Source organism: Benincasa hispida, chromosome 9 (genome assembly GCF_027475165.1).
Source record: "Benincasa hispida cultivar pf3 chromosome 9, pf3_genome.v1.1, whole genome shotgun sequence".
Classification (NCBI taxonomy): Eukaryota; Viridiplantae; Streptophyta; class Magnoliopsida; order Cucurbitales; family Cucurbitaceae; genus Benincasa; species Benincasa hispida.
Window position 1 is genome coordinate 27281163 of NC_143486.1, and position 22723 is coordinate 27303885.

Consider the following 22723-nt stretch of genomic DNA (forward strand, 5'->3'; position numbering starts at 1 on the left):
ACAAGCTATTTTTATATGATTGTATATGAAAAATTGAAAACATCGAAAATATGATCAAATTAATTTGATAACAATATGTATAGAATAATAATAAAATATTTAGATACAATTGAATTTATAACAAACATATAAACAAATCAAAAGTTAGTTGGATAAAATCAAATTTGATAATAAAAAAATAAATTCAAAAATAAATTAGAGAGAAAAAATTGTAAGTTTTTATTTATTCTGATTAAAAAAATCGATAAGTAATAGATAAAATCTAATTTGATAATAAAATATAAATTCAAATATAATTCGGGGAGAAAAATAAGAAAGGGAGTTCGTTTATTTATAATTACACTGTATTCATAATTCCATTTTCGTAAGCTTCCACAATTACACTGTATTTATAACTTTATTAATCACAAAAACCTATGAAAGAAGTATAACTCGTTGTAAAGGCATAGCAAAAACAGCAAGATGGCAAAAGTGAATACTTATTTATTTGTAAAAAGAAAAATTAATGATATAATAATATAATAAGATGATAATGAATAAAAGGTAATTAAAAAAATACAAAAATGATCAAATTTAAATGAAATATATAATTTATTAAATGATAATATGTATAAAATATTTCGTAAAATCCTAAATAAAATTTAAAAAATTTAATTTGAATTTAGAATAATAAAAAATGAATAAAATAATATAAAATCTAAAGATGTATTATAAATTAAAATCTAAATGGTGATAAACAAATTAAATATTGATTAGTTCTGAATATTTTCAAATAGTGGTTAAATCAAATCAAAACAAGTAGCTGATTTGAATCAATTAGGGGAGAATAATAAGGAAGAGATATCAATTCATGACATAGTTATCGAGGAAGAGATTAGTTTATTTTAAATAAAATCCTAATTGTAAAGGCATAACAAAAACAGTAGAAAGAAACCACAAGAAAACCTAAATCGATGAAACGTTTGTGTAAGTAACAAAAGTTATGACAATGTATGGAGTAACAATCTAATTAATTCTTGCACAATGAACGCATGACCATTTGTTAGGAAGTGATATTTTTTTTCTCAAAATGTTAAAATAATATAAAAAATAGCATATACAACTAATTTATTAAGAATGTGAGAAATATACAACTAATTTATTAAAAATGTATGTATACAATTATGAAAAACAATATAGAGATTTGAATAAAATACATGGATAAAAGAAGTTTTAATAATATATAGATATTTCAAATATAAATTTGATAGAAAAATTTGGATATTTTATTAAAGTGAGAAAAATTCAAAAAGTGGTTAAACAGAATCGTAAAATATAGAGATCATGTCAACACTGTATATATACTCGACCCTGTTTTCTATTTTGGAATTAGCTGGTATTTGTAGTTTCATCAATAACATCTACGAACAAGGTAAGGGTAAATTAGGGACTTAGAAATGTGTAGTCACGTGCATGTCATATGAGTTGCCATAATTCGTATTCCTGAACGGTTTTACCATTTTTCAGAATGAAACCTAAAATTCTGCCATACACTCTAATTCCCCTTAATTCAAATTTCTCTAAATTTCACATAGTTTATAACTTTAAGGCCCAAGTTCTATGGTTATATCTCTTAGATCTAGAGTCATGGGCCTTCATCTCAAAACATAACCCAATTGAATTACCAAAATTTTCAAATTTGAACTACCAAAAATTATGAAGGCTATGTTCTTTTTATGTTTGAGACAAGTCGCCATTTTAAGTAAATACTCCAAAGATAATATAAAATTTAATTATGCTGAAAAATGTCAAACTTTAAACTTTCAAATTTTAGAGATTTATATACCTCCAAATTTACGAATATTTTGTATAATTTAACTTTTTTTTTTTTAATCTTTTCAAATAATGACTTATCCCTCAATTTTACACAAAAAAAAAAAAAAAAAAAAATCTAAATTTAAGTTCCTAGCTTTCAAAGGAAGAAATGATAAAAAAAAAATAAAAAATCACTTTATATGTGCGTAGACACACACCCATTCACTTTTAATTAAAAATTAAATGTTAAAAATATTATTTTGCTCACCCTAATTTAAATTTATGTACTATTTAGAATATTTTATTTTAGTCCTTTGTACTCTCGGGTCCTTATTACTAGTTTATTGTTGACTTAAAAAAAATTGTTTATCAACCTTGTTACAGTAAATTATGAAAACATATTCATATAATGTTTTATTTAACTAATTTCAATTAAAAAATTAAATATTTATTGAAAGTATAAGGATAAAATGAACCTTGCTTTGAAGAGAATCCAAAACATAAACACAATTTTCTTGTAGATCGATTACAATCAATATCCAATGATAACTATAGTAAGCAACAATTTTGAAATATTAGTACGTGTATAATGCAAATTAAAAATAACTTAAGAACTTGTATCTACTTACCCTGTGTTATATGGAATGAGGACTAATTGGTCTATATGGAATGAGGACTAATTGGTCTAAATTAGCCAATTCTAGTTGATTGACTAAATTTCTGGATCGGATATCTTGAGACTTCACGTGTGGCAATATTCTTGCTTGATCAATTATGAAAAACTTCTTCGTAATATCACGACCACATTCATCCCAAAGATACCTAAACAAAGTAAAAGTTATTATTTATCAACATGAAACAAAGTATACATGAGTGAATCTATATGAGTAATACTTACGCAATGTATGTCAAAATACACATATAGCCTATTTCAACTATATTGCAATATTGGAGCAGATCATCGCGGCCTAAATAAATAAATTTGTCTTTACCAAATATATACTCGTCCAAAGAGATACGGATCATGTCTACATCGTTCATGTTATGCATGGCATGTCCATTCAATAATTTGATAGTACCATTAGCGTTAGTATATTTGGAGGACTGACTGAAGCTCTTAATTGGTGAATGATCCTACCATAACCAAAGTTACAAAAATTCAAAGTAGGAAAAATAATAAATAACCAAACTCATAAACTGAAAAGGAAACATACTTTTTTCTCGTCAACCATAACTACAAGTTCACGAGGCAATTTTACGAAGTTGCGCATTGCTTGCTTTAAGAATTCTATTTTACCCTTCACAAGAATTGGTATAGGCAAATCTTCTCTAATGACAATGTCAGTCAGAACTTTAACAGTTAAGCATGACACATCATCATCAAATGTCGTGGCTACTGCAACAATATTATCTACAGTTCCTATAGTCAAGTGGCATGGTGTCCCCTTAACAAATTTAAAAGAACTTATGTCATGCATGGTTAAGCACGTACAATATGATTAAAATTTAAAAGTCACAATAAATAAATTACCTCCAAATCTTCTTTAGACATCTTCTCAGTATCTTCTTCTTTAGACATCTTCTCAGTATCTTCTTCAGATGCACTTAGTGCAACACTTCTAACAAATGATTTAAACTAATGAAATTGTTTGCTGTGAGTTCTTTCTCTTGACATTTTACCATGTCGAACATTTTTTTTACTAGAGCCTCCTTCAATATCTTGGCTCATAGAGGATGTTAGTTTCACTAATTTGAAATATTGAGAATGGAAACAAAATCACCCATTCCTCTAACACGTCCCCAATGTTCTTCCGTACCCAATGCTTCGGTGAGAACATCTTCACCTTCATGAACTTCAGCCAATTTATCCTATAAAACATATTACAATTTTCACACAATATCTATATCATCTTAAACTTATATATATGTCATCTTAAATTTTGCATAATATATACTTACAATCCGATTGACACATTCTCGAGTAACTTCATCAAAGTATTCATTATTCTTTCCTTTTCTTGCTTCTTTCCATAAAGTCGCCCGATAAGAAGGGTCATTCGATAGGTTCTACATGAACATACATATTTAATTAGCATAAACATATTAGAATAAAATATTTAATTTAAGTCGAATAACTCACTAATTCTTGGGCAAGATTCGAATAACTCACTAATTCTTGGGCAAGATTCGCATAGCCCTTCCAAGAAATGGGTGATTATATACACATTTCGCACGTCTTTCTTTTTTAAGACGACTGATTTTCTGTACAACAAATCTAGTTGAAGTTACCTATCAAAACAATGATAATGTTGACATGTAATTTATTGTGAATGACTTACCTCCCATTCTTCACTCAATCGTTCATTGACGAACGATATCCAATGATATTGCTCTATATGAGAATATTGTTGCGGTGGAAATTGCAAGACCAAGGATTCATCCTTAAATGGAAGTATGAACTTTTGAGTCAAACGTTGTCTTGAAAGTCCGAAACTTCCTAGATGCAGACATCAGTATACAATGTTTGGACTTAGAGTCCACATTGAACGACATCTGCATAATGAAAAAAATAATTAAACAATCAACTAATAAACTACTATGCACATGAATTAAAAGTTTAAAAAACATACCGCTACACAATCAAAAAGTTTGTCTTTTAAATGGTTTGGAACTTTTTTCCAAGAATCATGCGTTATAGGTATTTGTTGTCGAACACAAACTCCTATATAACTCTGCATCTTCTTTGCTCCAGATCCAACCGGTTGTCCATGTTGATTATAATCGATGGTCAACCGTTGTCCAGATGTCCTTATTTGTGCCAACTCAGACATTGTAGTTGGGCCACGTGGTATACTTATTCTACTATGTTTTTGTGGGATCATATTTCTATCCTCCCCACTGCTACTTGTTGAAGTTTCCATGTCAATCTGCCAAAAAAAAAAAAAAAAAAAATTACTCACAAAAAATATGTATAATCTTAATATTTAAATACATATAACCATAGTAAATGACATACCATGTTTAATACATTGTTTATCAACCCATCGACCCTCAGTCATGTCTAATGTATGTGGATGTTGTATCATCAATCTCAGTAAATGTATCAACATTGGGCATTCTTTGCATACCTCCATAACCACACTCTTGTAGCATATCTCCTATTTCATCTTCATAAAAATCATCCTCAATTATTCATTGTGGAGATGTTAAAACAATTGACCAACCCGAATTTGCAGGGTCTTTTACATAGAACACTTGTTTTGCTTAAGAGGCTAAATTAAATGGGTCTGATATATGTCCAATACGATTGAGGTCCACAATAGTAAACCCAAACTCGTCTGTTTTGAGTCCAGTTCTATTCTCAACCCAATTACATTTGAATAAAATAAATGATAATCCATGATAGTCAAGCTCCCATATTTGTTGTATTACCCCATAAAAGGTCATATCTGACATGACGGGCCTTTTATCCTTAGCACTAGAGACTTGCATTGTGGTAGCCGTTATACTAACTCCACTATTTTGAACCCTCCTAACATCATCACGATTCTTTGTGTGATAATAGTAACCATTGACCACATAACCAAAATATTTTGCCACAGTTGGACAAGGTCCATTAGCTATCCATCTCAAATAAGGCGATATGAAATTTTTGGGTACTTCGAGAGCTAGTGCAACCTACGATATATTTCATAATATTTTAATAGTTAACATTTAATTACATCAAATAGTAGGTCTTTAGAGATTACCCGTGTGGACAACTGCCGACTGAATGTACGATTATGTTCTTCTTGAAACTACTTTCTACTTTTATTTTTACCAGAATTGAGCTTAGACAAAATATTCATATGTTGCCTATTATAAATGACAAAGTTAGTAGATTATTGAATAATCAAGTAACCTAAAACAAGAATAAGATGAAGATCTACATACTCGACGTAAGGAAGCACATCATTTACATTTTGAATAACATAAAGATGAGCTTGATCCAACTCATCCTTACTCGATTTGATAAAAGAAATAGCTGAAAATGCTCTATCAATGTTTGAATTCGCTTTCTTTGTTGATGAGTTTAGCACAATAGAATTAACACCAGATACGAATTCAGAACAAAACTCTATAGTCTCTTCAACAATATAATTTTCTCCAATACATCCTTCTGGTCGATTTCTATTTCGTACATAAGTTTTCAACACTTTCATGTATCGTTCAAAAGGATACATCCACCTCAAATAAACAAATCCACAAAACTCAACTTCTCTTACGAGATGCACTACAAGGTGTACCATTATTGTGAAGAATGATGGAGGAAATACTTCTCTAAGAGGCATAGAGTGACAACGATAGCCTCTTGCATACCCTTTAACTGAGATGAATCGATCGCCTTGCAACATATAGCATTAAAGAAGAAGCATGGGCGAGTAATTGCAAGTCTTACATGTTTGGGTAAAATATCACGAATGGCTACCGGTAATAATTGTTGCATAAGAACATGATGGTCATGCGACTTAAGTCCGTAAAGTTTCAAATCTGTGAGCGACACTAAACTTTGAATGTTCGATGAATAGCCTTTAGGTACTTTGATTTCTAATAGTACCTTACAAATACTCAATTTCTCAGCTCGTGTTAATGTATAACATGTAGGAGGTAAAAAGATTTTTTTCTCTCCTACTTGAGGAGCTAACTCTGATCTAATGTTCAATTCCACCAAATCTAATCGAGTCTTTATTCCATCTTTTGTTTTACCAAGAATATCAAGCAATGTGCCAATAAGATTTGCACATACATTCTTTTCAATGTGCATCACGTCTAAACAATGTCGCACGTCAAGATACTTCCAATATTCTAACTCGAAAAGAATATATTTTTTCTTCCAATAAGTTGAAGTGTTATCTCCACTGTTCTTTTCTTTGATACTTTTCTTACCAAATGAATATTGATACTTACTTGTTTCTGTAAGAATTTCTTCCCCACTCAATGGTTCTGGACCAAATTCTAATTCTTGTGCGCCATTAAAAGCTTTCTTTTGTTTCCTATATGGATGATGGCGGGGTAGAAACTTGCGATGCCCGAGATATGCCATCCTTTTCCCTTTTGGTAAATAAGTGGATGAAATATTCTCTCCACAAATTGGACATGCATGATATCCTTTAACCGTACAACCACACAAGTTACCATACGCCGGAAAATCATTAATGGTCCATAATAAAATGGCTTTAAGCATGAAACGTTGTTCTTCATATGCATCATAACATTTTACCCCATCTTTCCAAAAATTTTTCAAGTCATCTACTAACGAAGCTAAATAAACGTCTATGTCATTTCCCCGTTGTTTAGGACCAGATATTAGTGCAGTCAACATCAAAAATTTTCGCTTCATGCACAACCATGGAGGTAGATTGTACATCACTAACATCACTGACCAACAACTATATCTACTACTCAGATCTCCATGTGGATTTACTCCATCTGTCGAAAGAGCACGACGAAGATTTCTAGGTTCTGACCCAAACTCTGGCCACAAATTGTCTGTTTTTTTTCATGATAGGGCATCTTTTGGATGTTTTAATAAACCATCTGTTTCTTTTTTTTTTTAGCATGCCACGTCAATAAACCTGTTTTCTCTTTACTTCGAAACATTCTTTCAAATCTTGGAATTGTGAGGAAATACCACATGACTTTTGCTAGGATATTCTTAGCCCTTTCGTTTAAATGTTTTTTAAGCTTCCATCTTGACGTACCACAAATGGGGCATACATTTGCATTAGTGAGTTCTTTTCTAAACAAGCAACAATCATTTCTACATGCATGAATCTTCTCGTACTTCATTCCAAGAGTACCCAATATCTTTTTTGCTTCATAAGTAGAAGTTGGAATTTTATTAGAACTAGGTAATATGTCATGAATTAATTCCAACAACTCAGTGAAACTCTTATCGCTCCATCCAAATTTAGCTTTTAAATTATATAACTTTACCAATGTAGATATTTTGGAAAAAGTTTTACAATTTGGGTACAATGGTTTCTTCGCATCATCTAATAATTCTTCAAAATTATCGGATTTTCCACTAAAATAGTTATTGTATGCAGCCTCAAACATTCCAATTGTGTCATCAACATCAACATCATCCTCATCAGCTTCGTCTCTTTCACTAGTAGACACATTTTCATTGTTTCTCTTAATCGGTAATGATTCACCATGAAAAATCCATGTGTGATAACTTTGATCTATACCATTAAAAAATAAGTGTTCTCTTATTTTGTTCACATCTAGAGTCTTTGCATTAACACACTTCAAACATGGACAACTCATGACATTCGGTATATTTGAATGTTGTAGACCATTTTTAATAAACACCTCGACCCCTAAACCATACTCAGCTGACATTCTATTCATTTTCATCCATGACTTATCCATGATTGTAAAATATGCAACTTAATCTACAAAAAAAAAAAAAAAAAAAAAAAAAAAAAAAAACAATAACAAGAGAAAATTTAAAAGCATAAAATTATGATTGTAAAATATGCAACTTCAACAAATTTAGAACAACTAGAAATGTTGTTATGAAGTCCTTTTTTGTTGAGTGCACCTTCTCCACTTGTCAACCTTCTTAAAACACGTCCAATGCAATCTTCCTATCTTCCTTCCAAATCCCCAAGAATCAAAATTTAGCCTTACACGTCAAACTTGAACCTAACAAATGAAAAACTTCACTCAACACCACACAACAGCTGGCAATGAATTCTAAGCTAAAACCAATGGGAGGTAAGGACTCTAAACGGTAATATATGGAGATGGCAAGCATGAACCATTAACCACGTTACGTATAAATTAGAGTTTACAAGAAAAATGAAGAAAACAAGACATGAGATCTCACAAGATGTTACAATAAAATTGCTCTAATCAAGATGATAGTATATTTTCTTGCTCTCATCTCTCCATTCCAGTGAAAAATAACGCTACAAGGTGGCTACAATTAAAAATGAAGAACAAAAGGATGTGAATACAACAAAAGAAGAGCCTATGAACTATGAAAGAGGTGGGTTTTAATTAAAAAGCATGAGATGGTACACAATAATCACATGACTTGGCATACAATTTTAAAAACTTTAACATGAAATCTCTTATGAATGTACACTTCGGAGGCATCCATCCCACAAAGATCTAAATGTGACTTTCTTATGAACCTTATAAAAAAACATCATGGGACAACCAATATATATATATATATATATATATATATATATTCTTGCTTCTCATTGACTAAGTTGTTTATGAGAGAACACTAAGTTGCTTTAATGAATATGGATGCACTGAATCTTTAATATCCCTCCTGAAATGTGTCAAAATTAGAGTCAAAGGACATGAAATCCACTGTAAAATCCTCAATCACTATTATGCTGCAGATTTCTAGATTTGTGAAATACAAACTAAAAGTGAAATTTACCAAGCAAAAAGCTGAAAAATCAACAGCCTAAATGTAAAAAACAGCCGTATAAATTTGACAATGTCTATTTCTTTCAGCTAAACCAATTTCAGGTAACTCTTGTTTATTTCTTTTCACCTTAAAGTGTAGAATCAAAGATGAACCTACTAAGATAATTCCCAAACTTATTATTCTTCAAAATCTAAGAAATTTCTTAAAAAAAAACTAGAAGAAAACACTGCTATCTTCTATTCAAAGTTGCTGTTTTTGTTTTGTTATTTTATTTTTTTAGAAGCCAGAAGAGGGGAGGAAACTTAGGCAGCTGTAATGGAGGTTGTGTATTGTTGGAAGGCTAAGAAACTTTAGCATTGTCGGTGGGGAAGTAAGCCATTATCCTATCACTTTAACTTTTATAAAATACTAAAAAAAAAAGTTGAAGTGAAGAGCATAAAGTCTTTGATACAAATTTGTGCAAGTGTGAGCTGGTACAGGGAGGAGATTGAGAGGAAGATAATTCGAGGGAAGAAGAGAAGGAAAGGAAGAAGAAAAGAAGAAGAAGAAGGCTGCTATTAAATAGAGGAAAAAGCTGGACAGTAGTTGTATTTCTGAAATTTAGAAGGAGAGTTTGATGTTCTTGAAAGGGAAACAAACAATCAATCCAACTATAGGTGAGTCTTCTCTTTAATTTCTATCATAGATTAGAAGAAGCAAGTAGGGTTAAATCTAACACTTACTTAAAATTGTCATTAGCATGCACCAATCAAATCAGTGACACAAATACAAATAGTCACCTCATTTCGACCCCACCCAAGAACCAAGAATGCCGAAATGGATTCATTTCCAAGTGACACCAGCACAAAACCCCTAAATTCTTGCAGTTAAACCCCTCCAACAAAACCAACAACCAACATAATCTTGAAAACCCACCAACATGCAACAACACGACACTTCAAATACTTAAATAAAGCCCTTTCTACTCACAAAAACACCAAAACAACCAAATCCACTGTAAAATCCTCACTCCTTTTTCGTCTTTCTTCAAGAACACAGAAGCAAAAGTATCCGAACCATGGTGGAGAAATGCCCAATCAGCCTAGCAATTCCAATTCTCACAACCCCACTAATCCCAAACTTTGGTTCTTCCTTTTAAAGAATTCCAATTCTCACAATTGGAAGACCTCAATGCAGACCATGCCCCCCAAAATAGTTCCGATCTACGAAGGAAAAGGATAGCTGCTCCTCCGGGCAAGGAAGACAATAATATTATACATCTCACAATTCTCACAACCCCACCAAGTAATAATCTTTCAAGACCTCATGCTTCAAAACATGAATACTAGCAGACAATTATAACAGAATAAAAAAACACTACATCAATTGAATAGTTGATAGCTTCCAATAAAACCAAGCTTGTACACAACTTTACTTCCAATAAAGTCAACAATAGGTTGAGAACAAAATATATGTATTCTTACTTCTCTCACGGACACGGAAGAGAAGTAGGTCGATGGCGTGAAGGAGATCAACGGACACGGGCGAGCGACGGCGTGAAGGAGATCGACGGACACAGGCGAGCGACGGCGTGAAGGAGATCGACGGACACGGGAAGGAGATCGACGGCGAACGAAGAAAGGTGAAGGAGATCCGGCGACGGGTGGTGAACGGCGCGACACAGAGTTAGGGTTTGGGCAAAGAATGATAATCGATCAGAAGGACGCGATAAATTAGGGATATATTATTTAATAAAATATGGAGAAAAAAAACATTACACCTTTAATGTCCGTTTTAAACCGACATTAAAGCCCATATTCAATGTCGGTTTTAAACTGACATTAAAGATCCATTTTTTTAAAAACCAACATTATACATCCGATTTCACTTTTTCCAACCGACATTAAAGCTCAAATTTCTTCTAGTGTAATTTCAATTTAAAAATTAAATATTTATTGAAAGTATAAGGATAAAATGATGCTTAACCAAAATTAAAACTTCGAGGTGATCGATTAAATTAAAAATTTAGGGCATATTTGGTAGAGGATTTGAAAACATAAATTTGAAAATAGAGAGTTCGATGAAAATGGAGCTTTATTTGATATTCTCAAATATGTGTTTGGTAACCGATTCAAAAATTGGATTCTGATTTAAACAATGATTTAAATTGTGTTCAATATTATATATATTTATAAATGAGCTATTTTTAAATATAGAAAAATGAACCAAAATATTTACAAAATATAGCAAAATTTTCGAAATATCAATGATAGATGCTGATACTTCTATCAGTGTTTATTAGTGACATTGATAAACACGGATAGAAGTCTATCAGTGTCAATCAACATCTATCATTGATAGTTCTAAAATTTTGTTGTATCTTGTAAATATTTTCAATAGTTTTATCATTTGAAATAATTTCCCTTTTATAAATCATAAAACTAGTTGTAGCTACCAGTAATACTTAGTTGACAAATTTATTTATTTATGAATGTGATTTGTGTTAAACTATATATATTTATAATTATTATTTTGTAATATATTACATAATACATATTATGTTTTCTACAAAAATGAATTGAGTTTATAACATGACATGTTGTATTTCTAAGTATTTTTTATCTTTATTTACTATAACTTAGCATTTTAAAATTTAAAATTCAAAATATGAATGCAATAAAAACATTAAAATATTGTTTTCAGATTTTGCACTGTTTAGATCATAGAATCCGAAAATAGTTTTCATAAGCATAATATGGTTTATCAAACACGTATTTGTTGAAATCAATTGAATCTTAAAACATAAAACATAATCTGGATTATCTACAAAACAGACCCTTAGAATTTAAGTGTTTCTTTAACAAAGATAGAAACCATAATGGAAAATTTTGGAGTAAACAAACATAATTTTAAAAAAAAAAAAAATTAAAAACTAAAACAATACTTTTGTTAAACATGGCCTCAAAATTAAGAGTTCCAAAAAACTATAAACCAAATGGTCAAAGCTTCAAAAGACCAAAAATCAAAGGGTTATTTACTACTTTCACCTATTAATAGTTCGGTTGTTTTTATTATTCAATTTCTATCCATGTTTTAAAAAACCAATCTAATTATGAAAACTAAAAAAAGTTGTTTTATTTTTAGAATTTGATTTAGAATTCAAATGTTTCTTCAATAAAAGTGAAAATGACAGTAAAAAAAAATTGAGGAAACAAACATAAATTTAAAAAATAGAAAACTAAATACGAAATCATTATCAAACGCGACCATAGTTTTTTATGTTTGAAAATTAAGTTTATAAATATCACTTTCACCTATGAGTTACTTTACTTTCTTATCAATGTTTTACAAACAAATACTATATATAAAAAGGTTATTAGTAGAGAATCTTTGCATCCCAATTGTTCCTTACATATTTTGATACATGACTACTTTGTCTTTCGTTATAATTATTTGGGTTGAAGTCATTACATAATGAATGGTCCATCTTTTTATGTATGGATTGATCTAAGACAATATATATGAAACATCAATCACGATCTATTGGTGGAGATATGCTTGAATGAACGGTCACATTTTTTATCTCATTATAACTATTCAAGTCAAAGTAGTTACATGACGAAGTGATATATCATTTCGTTTATGGGTGTGGTATATATAGACCATAATATAAAACATCACAATCTGGTGGTGAAGATATGTTTGAATGAACAATCATATCCTTTGTCTCATTACAATTATTTAGGTCGAAGGGATTACACTACGAAATGATGTATCCTTTTATATATGGGTATGATTTAAAGTACAAATGTAAAACATGATGATCTAATAGTGGAGATACGTTTGAGTGGACGATCACATATTTATCGTTTTTCATTAATTTCTATTTTGTCTTTCCCTTCAAATAGTCATAACTATTTGCGTTAGGCAATGTGAAAGTCTATTCAAAAGAAATTGTGGGGAAAAGTTTACTCTTTTTTTCAAAAAAATAAAATAAAGAACCATAAAAGAAAACCAAACGTTGTCAATATAAAATTTTCTGTAAAAAAAAATGGAGCCCTAATTTTTTTTTAAAAAAATCATTTCTCAAATATAGATAGTAAAATAAAAAAACATACAGATGTTAATATTATTTATCAGTTTAATTTTTTGAAAATAGTAAATAAAAACAACATAGTTGTCCATACCAAACTTCAATTATTGAGTGTGAATGCCAATATGAGCATAGCTCAACTGGCATAACTTAATTCTTTCTTTCTTTAAGAGTTGGACAATGTTTTATTGTGCTTTCTTTAAAAAAACAAAATTATTAAATATAAATACTCATTTATTATTATTATTATTTAGCTAAACCAAATAGACTTATTTATGATACTAATAAATTGCTTTCCTCAAAAAAATAAATTAATTAATTAATGGCTACGTGCATTGACGTGTACCATGTAAAACCATTTTCATGGTTTCGTATATATTGTAAGTAATAATAGAATTTTAATATTTTTGTTAAGATATTTTTTGAACTCTTCGTTTTGATATTCATAAAGAAGGCCAACATTGACAATAATGCTCAATATTTTACTTTAAAAAATGGTTTAGAAAAATAAATGGAAAACGTCTAAATTATCTAATAAAAGAAAAATGGTCGGTATCTTTTTTAAATTATTTGAGGTGCTGTGTTAATTTAATTTCCAAGGTTTACACTTAGATTGCAATATATACATTCACACTAGAAGAAATTAGGTTTTTTTTATGTCAATCAAAATAAAAAGACATGCACGTATAATATCAGGCAAAAGAAAAACTGAATTTTTTTAATATCGGTTTTCGACTTACATTATTGATACATTTAACGAGGTTACAATATCGATTGTAAACCGACATTATAGTTAAATCTCATATCTAATATTTCCACATTTTTGCATTTCACAAGTCCTCAAACCCTTTCTTCTCTCCTTTCTCACGTCGCTCATAGACCCTCTTTCTTCTCAAACTCTATTCACAATCTTTGTTCATGCTTCCAGTTTCGATTGGATTCGTAACTTTTCCGCATCTCAAACCCTTTCTTCTCTCGCTTTCGAAATAAAAGTGTTTTTTTCAGATTAAAAGAAATCTAAACTTCTTAACATGGCTGTAATTATAAAGAAAAAGAAAGAGTAGAAGTAACATCAAAATGTTAGGTGCGCTCAACATACACTATATGTTAACTAAAAAATACAATGCATGTAAGTCCATTTTAAATTTTTTTTTTAAAAAAAAAAAAAAAAAAAAGAAAAAACTCTAGATTTTGAAACACAATATTCAAAAAAGTTGATTAACAATATTTAAAGCTCTTTTATTGATAACCATTTGGATAATATGGGACTAAAACATATAAATTGTCTTCTAGCTTTTGGAATTTTCAAATTCTGTCCTTAATCTTTTCAAAGTCTTTTTAATTAATTTTAATCAATTAGTTAAGTTGAAAATAAGTCACGCTTAATTCAAGAAGATATATATGTTCATCTCCAATAAAGTTAAAAAATATGATTATATAATTATCTTTCTAAAATTTATGGAAGGGAGACTAATTTTATTTTTTGAAAAAATTTACAATAAACAAAGATTTATTGAAAATATAAATATTAAAATTGAATATTTAAAAATACAGGGTTAAAATTGGATTGAGATCCACGTTCAAAGATAAAAATAATATTTTAACCGAACAAGTAACAAACTAAAAAAAAAACTTTTAATGTCTCCTATTATTATTTAAAATTTTAGCTAGAGTAGAACTTTGAATTAATAATAACGAAATAGCTAAGATAATTACTTAAATTATAGTATCGATTTCTTAATTTTTAAAGTGGTTTGATTGATGTAGTTTACTTGTTGTTCTATCTAAAAAAAAATAGTAGTTCAGTAGTTAAAGAATTTATAATTTCTTACTTTTACTTTTTAAAGTCGTTTGATTAATGTAGTTTACTTGTTGTTTTATCTTTAAAAAAATAATTTAGTAGCTAAAGTGTTTTTGTGGGATGTTCAAACCTCAAATCTATTGATCGAGGACATATTTACAATAATTTATATTAGTTGAGCCTTTACCCATTTTGACAACCGCTTTTTAGTTTGTATGACATAGAAAGCTTTTGAAATCATATTTTGAAGTAAATTATTTGTTCTTAGAGAGCTAGTCTCTCAACTTTCAAGTAACGAATTTCTCATGTTTAGTCATGATTTTTTGCCTAATTCTAGGTTATAAAGCCGATCTAGTTCTTATACTTTGACATTTGTTCAATTTTAGTCTCTATTTTTTCAGTTATCTAATTTTAGTCGTTGTACTTTCAATAAATCTCAAATTTAGTCTCCAATGTTAGTTTATTGTTGATGTTTTTTAAAAGCCTTTTGTTATCTATTAGCATTTTTAATATAAAATTTGAAAATATATTCACATATTATATTTTCATGTCAGATAATTATTATTATTTCTCTAATTTAAGTAAAAATTAACTTTGAAAGACTAACTCTAGATTTACTAAGATTAAAATTAGACAATTGAAAGTACATATATTAAAATTGAACAAACTTCAAAGTTATTTAATCATGATTCTAATTGTTTAACCATAAATCTGTATTTATGTGTAAGATCCTATTGATTTAATCTTTATTAAAGTTAAAACATTAATTGGGAAAAAATTAAACCATTTATAAGAGAATTGTTAGATAGTAATTTTCCTATTATAAAATATTAATTTAATAAGGAGAGAATGGAGTTAGCAACTTTTTCTTTTTCTCTTTTTACACTTTTTATTATCTTGTTTTATGTTATTCTTTTGTTGGCAGAGATGGCCAAGATCTCACTGGCCCTTCTCAAACTCACAAAACCAACCAATGAGAAGAGGATAAAAACCCTTTTGTTTTTATTCAATTTCTCTTTTATCTAAATTTTAGTATTATCATCTCTCTACGTCGTAACTATTTTGTTGTTGGTTTTTTGTTTTTGAAAATTAATTAGTTTATGCTAAACTCTACTATTTTCACTTTTAAATGTTTATGTAATAGTGTATACTTTCCAACCATTTTTTAAAACTAAGTTAAAATTTAAAAAAATATAATAAAAAAAAGAAAATATTTCTTGAAACTTGATTTTCATTTTTATATTTGGAATAAGAATTCAAATATTTATTCGAAAAAAGTGAAGGAGCAAAACAAATATTAATTTCAAAAATAGAAACTAAAATGGTTGTCAAACCAGACTTGTTGATTTATGCCCTGTTTGGTAAAGATTTGGATTGTTCGGTAATCATTTGATTTTTTGTTTTTGTTTTTTAAAGTTAAGTCTATTGTTTTATATTTCTTTCGATGATTTGCATATTTCTTATGTACAATGGTTGAATTCTTAGCCAAATTTTAAAATTCAAAAACAACTTTTTGAAAGCTACTTTTTTTTAGTTTTCAAATTTTGACTTGATTTTTAACACCATTGGTGAAAAGTATAGAACAAATAAAGAAATTTGGAGATATAAATAGCGCCGATAGGCTTAACTTTTAAAAATAAAAACAAAAAAAGAATTGTTACAAGACGGGGCCTTGGTTTTTGAATTTTTATTTTTGGAAATTAAGTCTATAAATACTACTTTCACCTCCAAATTTCTTTTTTTTGTTATCCACTTTTGAGCAATAATTTAAAAAACCAAATCAAGTTTTGAAAACTAGAAAAAGTAGCTTTTAAAACTTTGTTTTGGTTTTTGGAATTTGACTTGAATTCAACTATTGTACTTAAAATACGAAGAAAAAACAAAATGATTATCAAACAGGACCTTAGTTTTGGTTATTGGAATTTGACTTAAGAATTCAACTATTATACTTGAGAAAGATGTAAATTTTGATAAAAAATGAGGAGAGAATACACTTAATTTTTAAAAACATAAACAAAAAACAAAATGATTATCAAACGGGACCTTAGATTCTTAAAAAAGAAAAAGAAAAAAAAAAGAAATAACCATTTTAATGTCTGTCATTATTATATATATATCATCAATTTCTACCTCATATACGTAATTAGCACCCATCTAAACCAGGCCTATGTGGCTTCCATTATATTTATTTAAAAATTTTGACAACTAAATAAATAGTGCAAACCAATATATATAAATAGATATATATATGTATATATATATATGTATGTATGTATATATATATATGTATATGTATGTGTATATATATATATATGTATGTGTATGTGTATATATATATGTATGTATGTGTATGTGTATATATATATGTATGTGTATGTGTATATATGTATGTATGTGTATGTGTATCTATATGTATGTGTATGTGTATGTATGTATATATATATATATGTATGTATGTGTATGTGTATGTATATATATATACATGTATATACATACATATATATGTATACATGTATACACATACATATATATGTATACATGTATACACATACATATATATATTTTTATAAAATATAGAAAAATTTTAGAACTATCAATGATAGACGTTGATAGACATTAATAGAAGTCTATCGGTATCTATCAATATTACTGATAGACACTGATAGCATTTATCATTGATAGTTCTAAAATTTTGTTATATTTTATAATATTTTGGTTCATTTTTTTATATTTAAAAACAACCCCTTTATATATATATATATAAAAGAGATAGATCGAAACTTAAACCTCAATTAAAATTGATAATACAAATTAATAACAATGGAATCATGTTGATATTAACTCCTTTTATTCCAAAAGGATTTGAAGGGTTAAATATTCCTCTCACATTTATATTGTACTTAAAGACAAAGAATAATATTAATGATGACAATATTTTTTTAAAAAAAAAAACATCACTTTTTATTTTTTATTTTTTTTTTTCTTGAAATGTTAGTTAAACATCTCCATCATTATTATTCACCATAAAAACCCATCCAATCAGATTACTAAAGAGGAAAAAGAAAATTAGAGTAAAAGAAATCATTTTCAAGAGAAAATGAGGGTAGCAATTGTGTTCATATACAATTATTTGGAGATTTGAAAATTCCATCACTTTATAAACAAACAGAAATTTCTTTTAAAGAAATAACTTTGATGAATAAATTTTGAAAAGTCATTTCACACCCATTTTCTTTTATTTAATTTCAATCACATTATTGAATAAAAAATTTAAATAATATTTTGAACTAAATACATATATTAAAATAAAAGAAAAAGTTATGAACCCAAAGATACAAGACCAAAAAAACAGTTTTGATCCCTAAACTTACATAAAAGTAGCAATAGTTTTTTAACTTTAATTTGTAACGATTTAGTTCATGTATTTTTAATTTTGTAACAATTTAGTCTCTAAACTTTAATATGTAACAATTTAATCACTATATTTTTAAATTCATAGTCTCTACCATAAACAAATTTATTAAAATTAGATGTCCAAACTTGACTATTTTATTATGTAGACTTTGTATTTTATAAAAATATTGAATCTCTAATTAGTTTATCGATTTATTTAGGCAAGAACTCATTAAATATTAACACTAATTTCTATAATAAGGATTAAATTGTCACAAATTTTAAAGTATAAAACTAAATTATTACATAGTAAAGTTCATAGACTAAATTGTTACAAAATTGAACGTTCAGGGACTAAATTATTACAAACTAAAGTTTAGAGACTAAATTGTTATTTTTATACAAATTTAGAAATTAGAAGTAATTTTTAATCAATAATTAATCTAATCTAAACATAGTTGAATAGATAATATAGTACTTCAAAATAAATCGAATGTTGGATCCTTCTCCCGACATATTCAAAATTTGTGTCATTGAAACCCTAATATGATCATATCTTCTCTCCAATCTTTGTGCAGAGATAATATTTGAGTTTCCCAAGTAAAATGCCTTAATCGCCACAAAAAGAGGAAACACATGGGGAAAAAAAAGAAAAAAAAAAACAGAAAAAGAGATTCGAATATTCTAAATCTCATTAATCATATTAATAAATAGATTTTTTGTACTAATTTATTTATTATTTTTTTTGTCCTTTAACATGTATATATATATATATATATATTTCAGCTTACAGATAGTAGCCATTGCTAAGTCCCAAAAGAACACAAAAACAGGTGGAGAAGAAGAAAAATTATAATATTTATCAAACTGATCCATGAGATAAAATAACGAATACAATTTATTTATTTATGGGCTCCATTTGATAATGACTTTTTCTTTTTTAAAAATGTTTAAAGAAAATTTGTTTATGAAAGTTTTTTCAAATTTCAAAAACAAAAATTTATATTTCAAAAATACTTTTTTAAAAAATATTAGTTAAGTTATAAGTTTAATCCTTATTAGAGAAAGTTCGGATTAGTTTCTCCAAATTTAATCTAACCATGTATGGACTAAATTATATAACCAAATTTATACTTGAACAACAATTCTTTTTTAACAATTTTGTTAAGAGTTTTTCATTAAAGATAATTATTTTAAATGAAAAAATAACTTAAAAATATCTTTAAATATAGCAAAATGTCACTGTCTATTACAGATAGATTGCAATGATAGATATCTATGGTGGTCTATCACTAATAACAAAGAAATTTTATTATATTTTTAAATAATTTTGTTCATTTTCTTTATTTCAAAATGATGTAGGGACCAAATTCTGAAAAGAAAAAAAAAATTCCTCTTAAGTTTTCTAAATTTGGGTAAGCATTTCAGCAACTTTTTTTAGGGTAAATTACAAATCAAAGAAAGATAGGACTTCCCAAAACAGGTATTTTAAAATAATAATAATAATAATAATTTGAATTTCAAAAAACGTTTTATAAGATTACGAAACAAAGAGAAAAAATACCGATTATGAAAGAAAATTGAAAAAGAAGAATACAAACTCAATTCCAAAACCAACTTTTTTAAAAATATATATTTTTTATAATCAAATGACATTTTAAACATTTCATAGAAGATAAACACTTAATTAATTTCAACATCTCATAAAACAGAAATTAAAATCCCAATTTCCACAAACAAAAATTAAAAATTAAAATAATAAATAATTTTTTTAAATTTCATTCCAATATTTCATTGAGGGTTAAAAATGAAAAATTAGGGTTTAGAATAAAAAGAGAGAATCGTGATACCATGAGCAGGTGAAGCTACCAATATGATCCGATTCCGATGGACCGATGTCGGAGCCAGGGCCGGGTGGCGGAGGGTTCAGATTCAGATCATGCTGGCAGCTTCAACAGCTAGTGGCGCACGGCGGAGCACACGGTGGAGAGAGAGAGAGAGAGAAGGGCATATATTAAAAGAGAAAGGGCATAAGGGAAAGGGGTATAAATAGAAAGGGCATGGAGAGGAATTTTGGGTGTTAAGTAATTTGGTCATTTTGTTATTATTATATTATGGCAGAGAGGGTACCAAAAGCTGATGAGTTGTTACTTGTTATGTTATGTAATGTTATGACCCAAAAAGCAAAATAATAATAAAATATGTATATATATGTATATATAAAATAATAATAATAATAATAAAAAAATTAATTAATTAAAGTGGTCCAAAGGGTAAGACAAATAATGAATATTATTTCATCCCACGCGAAACCATGTAATTTTATAACTTTTTTATAACACACAACAAAAAAAAAAACCCTACTATTCACTTTTGTCATGTGTGGGTCTCTTTCCTGTCTAGGGTTTTTCATCGCAATCGAAAAATCACCACTAAACTCAAAAATTATATATGTGTGTAAAAGTTAAACTTTTCTTTCGAGGTTCATATAATAAAATTAGCTGAGAATTTGATAAACTGGAATTTGGACTCCACGATGATTATTAATGTCTTAAGTAAAAATTTTAGAGTGTATTCGGATTAACTTTTAAAGTACTTAATTTTGAAAATAAATCTTTTAAAAAAAAGTGTTTGGCAAACGTTCAAAATAAATTTTGAAACACTTTCAATGTGTATTTTAAACCATTTTTATTAAAAGAGATTAAATAAAAATAATTTTTTACAAACTTTTTTCTCCAATCAATCCAAATAGATTTTTAATGGGTAAAATAGAACTGATCTAATCTTTTTAATGTGTTTGTGGGCTTGAAAAGTGACATAAAATCAAGTTAGAGGAGTTTGGAACATAGGATGTTTAATTTTGTTTTAATATATACACATCAAGAAATTTTCTCTCTCCCGATGACTTTTTCGATGCTATTTTAATCACAGACAAATCTAGAAGATTAGAGTACTTGATGCTCCGGGTATTTTCCTACATCCCTTATAACATCGTCCTCACTTGTCTTGAATGAAAGTTGTCCCCACAAACTAACCTGGATCCTTTTGGCATACTTTGTTCTCACTCACGTGCTTCCTAGAAAAACTTTCTAAAAGTCACCAAACATAGAATTGCTCCGAGCTAAACACGCTTAACTCTAGAGTTCTTATGACTGAGTCACAAAAAAGGAATGAGCACCTTATTGGTATTTATAGTAACTTTCAATTCTTTTAAGTCTTTCTTAATCATACTTTCATATTCTCATGATCTTTCTCATTCAGATGCAGTCTTCATTCATTTATGTCTTCTCCTAAACTCGGGCATTAAATATATATATTACAACTTAATTCTATTCTTTTATTCTTCTTTTTGTTTTTTCATGTGAGTCTTATTCTCTCTTGACTTTAGCATCTCACTCAATGGAATTCAAGAAATGTGTTTAATTTACCACTAAACTTAAAATTTAATGTGATAGGGTAAGAGTCTATTTACAATTTTCAAAGATTTTTAAAGACTTCAAAATTAGCACAAGAACTAATAAGTAAAGTAGCAACATTATTTGAATTCCATTATGGAATCTATCTTTGTTCTATCATTAGGATCACTTTAAACTTATTTAAGTGTAGTGATATTGCCAAACACCATTTTTAACATATATTAGGGTTTGAGATCTATCTTTTATTTAGAGTAAAACAACATTCGAGTCACAATAACAACTTAATTAATAAAGTGATATCATACTTTAATACCATGTTAAAGTTTATGTCGAGATAAGTTTAAATATTGTTTAATCTTTTTAACATATTCTCAACCATACCCACTATTTACTTTTGATGTGGGTCTCTCCCCCTTTTATCTCTTTAGAAGTTAACATCAAAAAAAAAAAAAAAAAAAAAAAAAAAAAAAAAAAAAAAAAAAAAGGGAAAAAAACACATAAACAGTGGGATGGGGACCATTTGCATGGCTTCTTACACTATCTTTGAAAGAGAGAAAAAAAAAAGGGTTTAGAATCTCAACCTAATAAAACCCATGTGCCTTTCCCTCTCTCTCTTCTTAACTTGTACCATTCTTCCATTCCTTATAGGTGTCTTTCATTAGTTTGCTTTGCTTTTTCTTTAAATTTCACATGTATTGTGCCATTTGTTCATAAAACTTTATATTCAACCCCTTCTCCACATTTTACTCCTTAATATGCACTTTAAAACCCTAAAAGTGACTATCCATTAGTTTGAGTATGATTTTAAT

At 28.2% G+C, this 22723-nt stretch overlaps 1 protein-coding gene and 1 long non-coding RNA gene across 4 annotated transcripts; both read right to left on the minus strand.

Annotated features, from left to right (window-relative positions):
- Positions 1–2257: 2257 nt before the first annotated feature.
- LOC120086988 (uncharacterized) lies at positions 2258–10964 on the minus strand. 3 transcript variants are annotated; one of them, XM_090317448.1, is made up of 10 exons: positions 10696–10946; positions 4811–4961; positions 4425–4721; positions 4134–4347; positions 3965–4056; positions 3754–3861; positions 3326–3663; positions 3009–3239; positions 2693–2928; positions 2258–2616 (listed from the first exon to the last, which is right to left on the minus strand). In XM_090317448.1, exons 7-10 carry the CDS (start codon positions 3371–3373, stop codon positions 2430–2432), a joined length of 702 nt encoding a protein of 233 aa, XP_090173574.1. In that variant the 5' UTR covers positions 3374–3663; positions 3754–3861; positions 3965–4056; positions 4134–4347; positions 4425–4721; positions 4811–4961; positions 10696–10946; the 3' UTR covers positions 2258–2429. The 3 variants fall into 3 exon arrangements, with proteins under 3 accessions (XP_090173574.1, XP_090173575.1, XP_090173573.1); XM_090317449.1 differs by lacking the exon at positions 4811–4961 and having other exon boundaries at positions 10696–10948; XM_090317447.1 differs by lacking the exons at positions 2258–2616; positions 2693–2928; positions 3009–3239; ... (4 more) ...; positions 4425–4721; positions 4811–4961 and adding exons at positions 5969–8234; positions 8384–8487 and having other exon boundaries at positions 10696–10964.
- Positions 10965–18747: 7783 nt separating this feature from the next.
- LOC120086689 (uncharacterized) lies at positions 18748–20519 on the minus strand. Its single transcript, XR_005484288.2, has 2 exons — positions 20349–20519; positions 18748–19107 (listed from the first exon to the last, which is right to left on the minus strand). It is a non-coding gene; the product is annotated as an uncharacterized LOC120086689 (long non-coding RNA).
- Positions 20520–22723: the final 2204 nt, after the last annotated feature.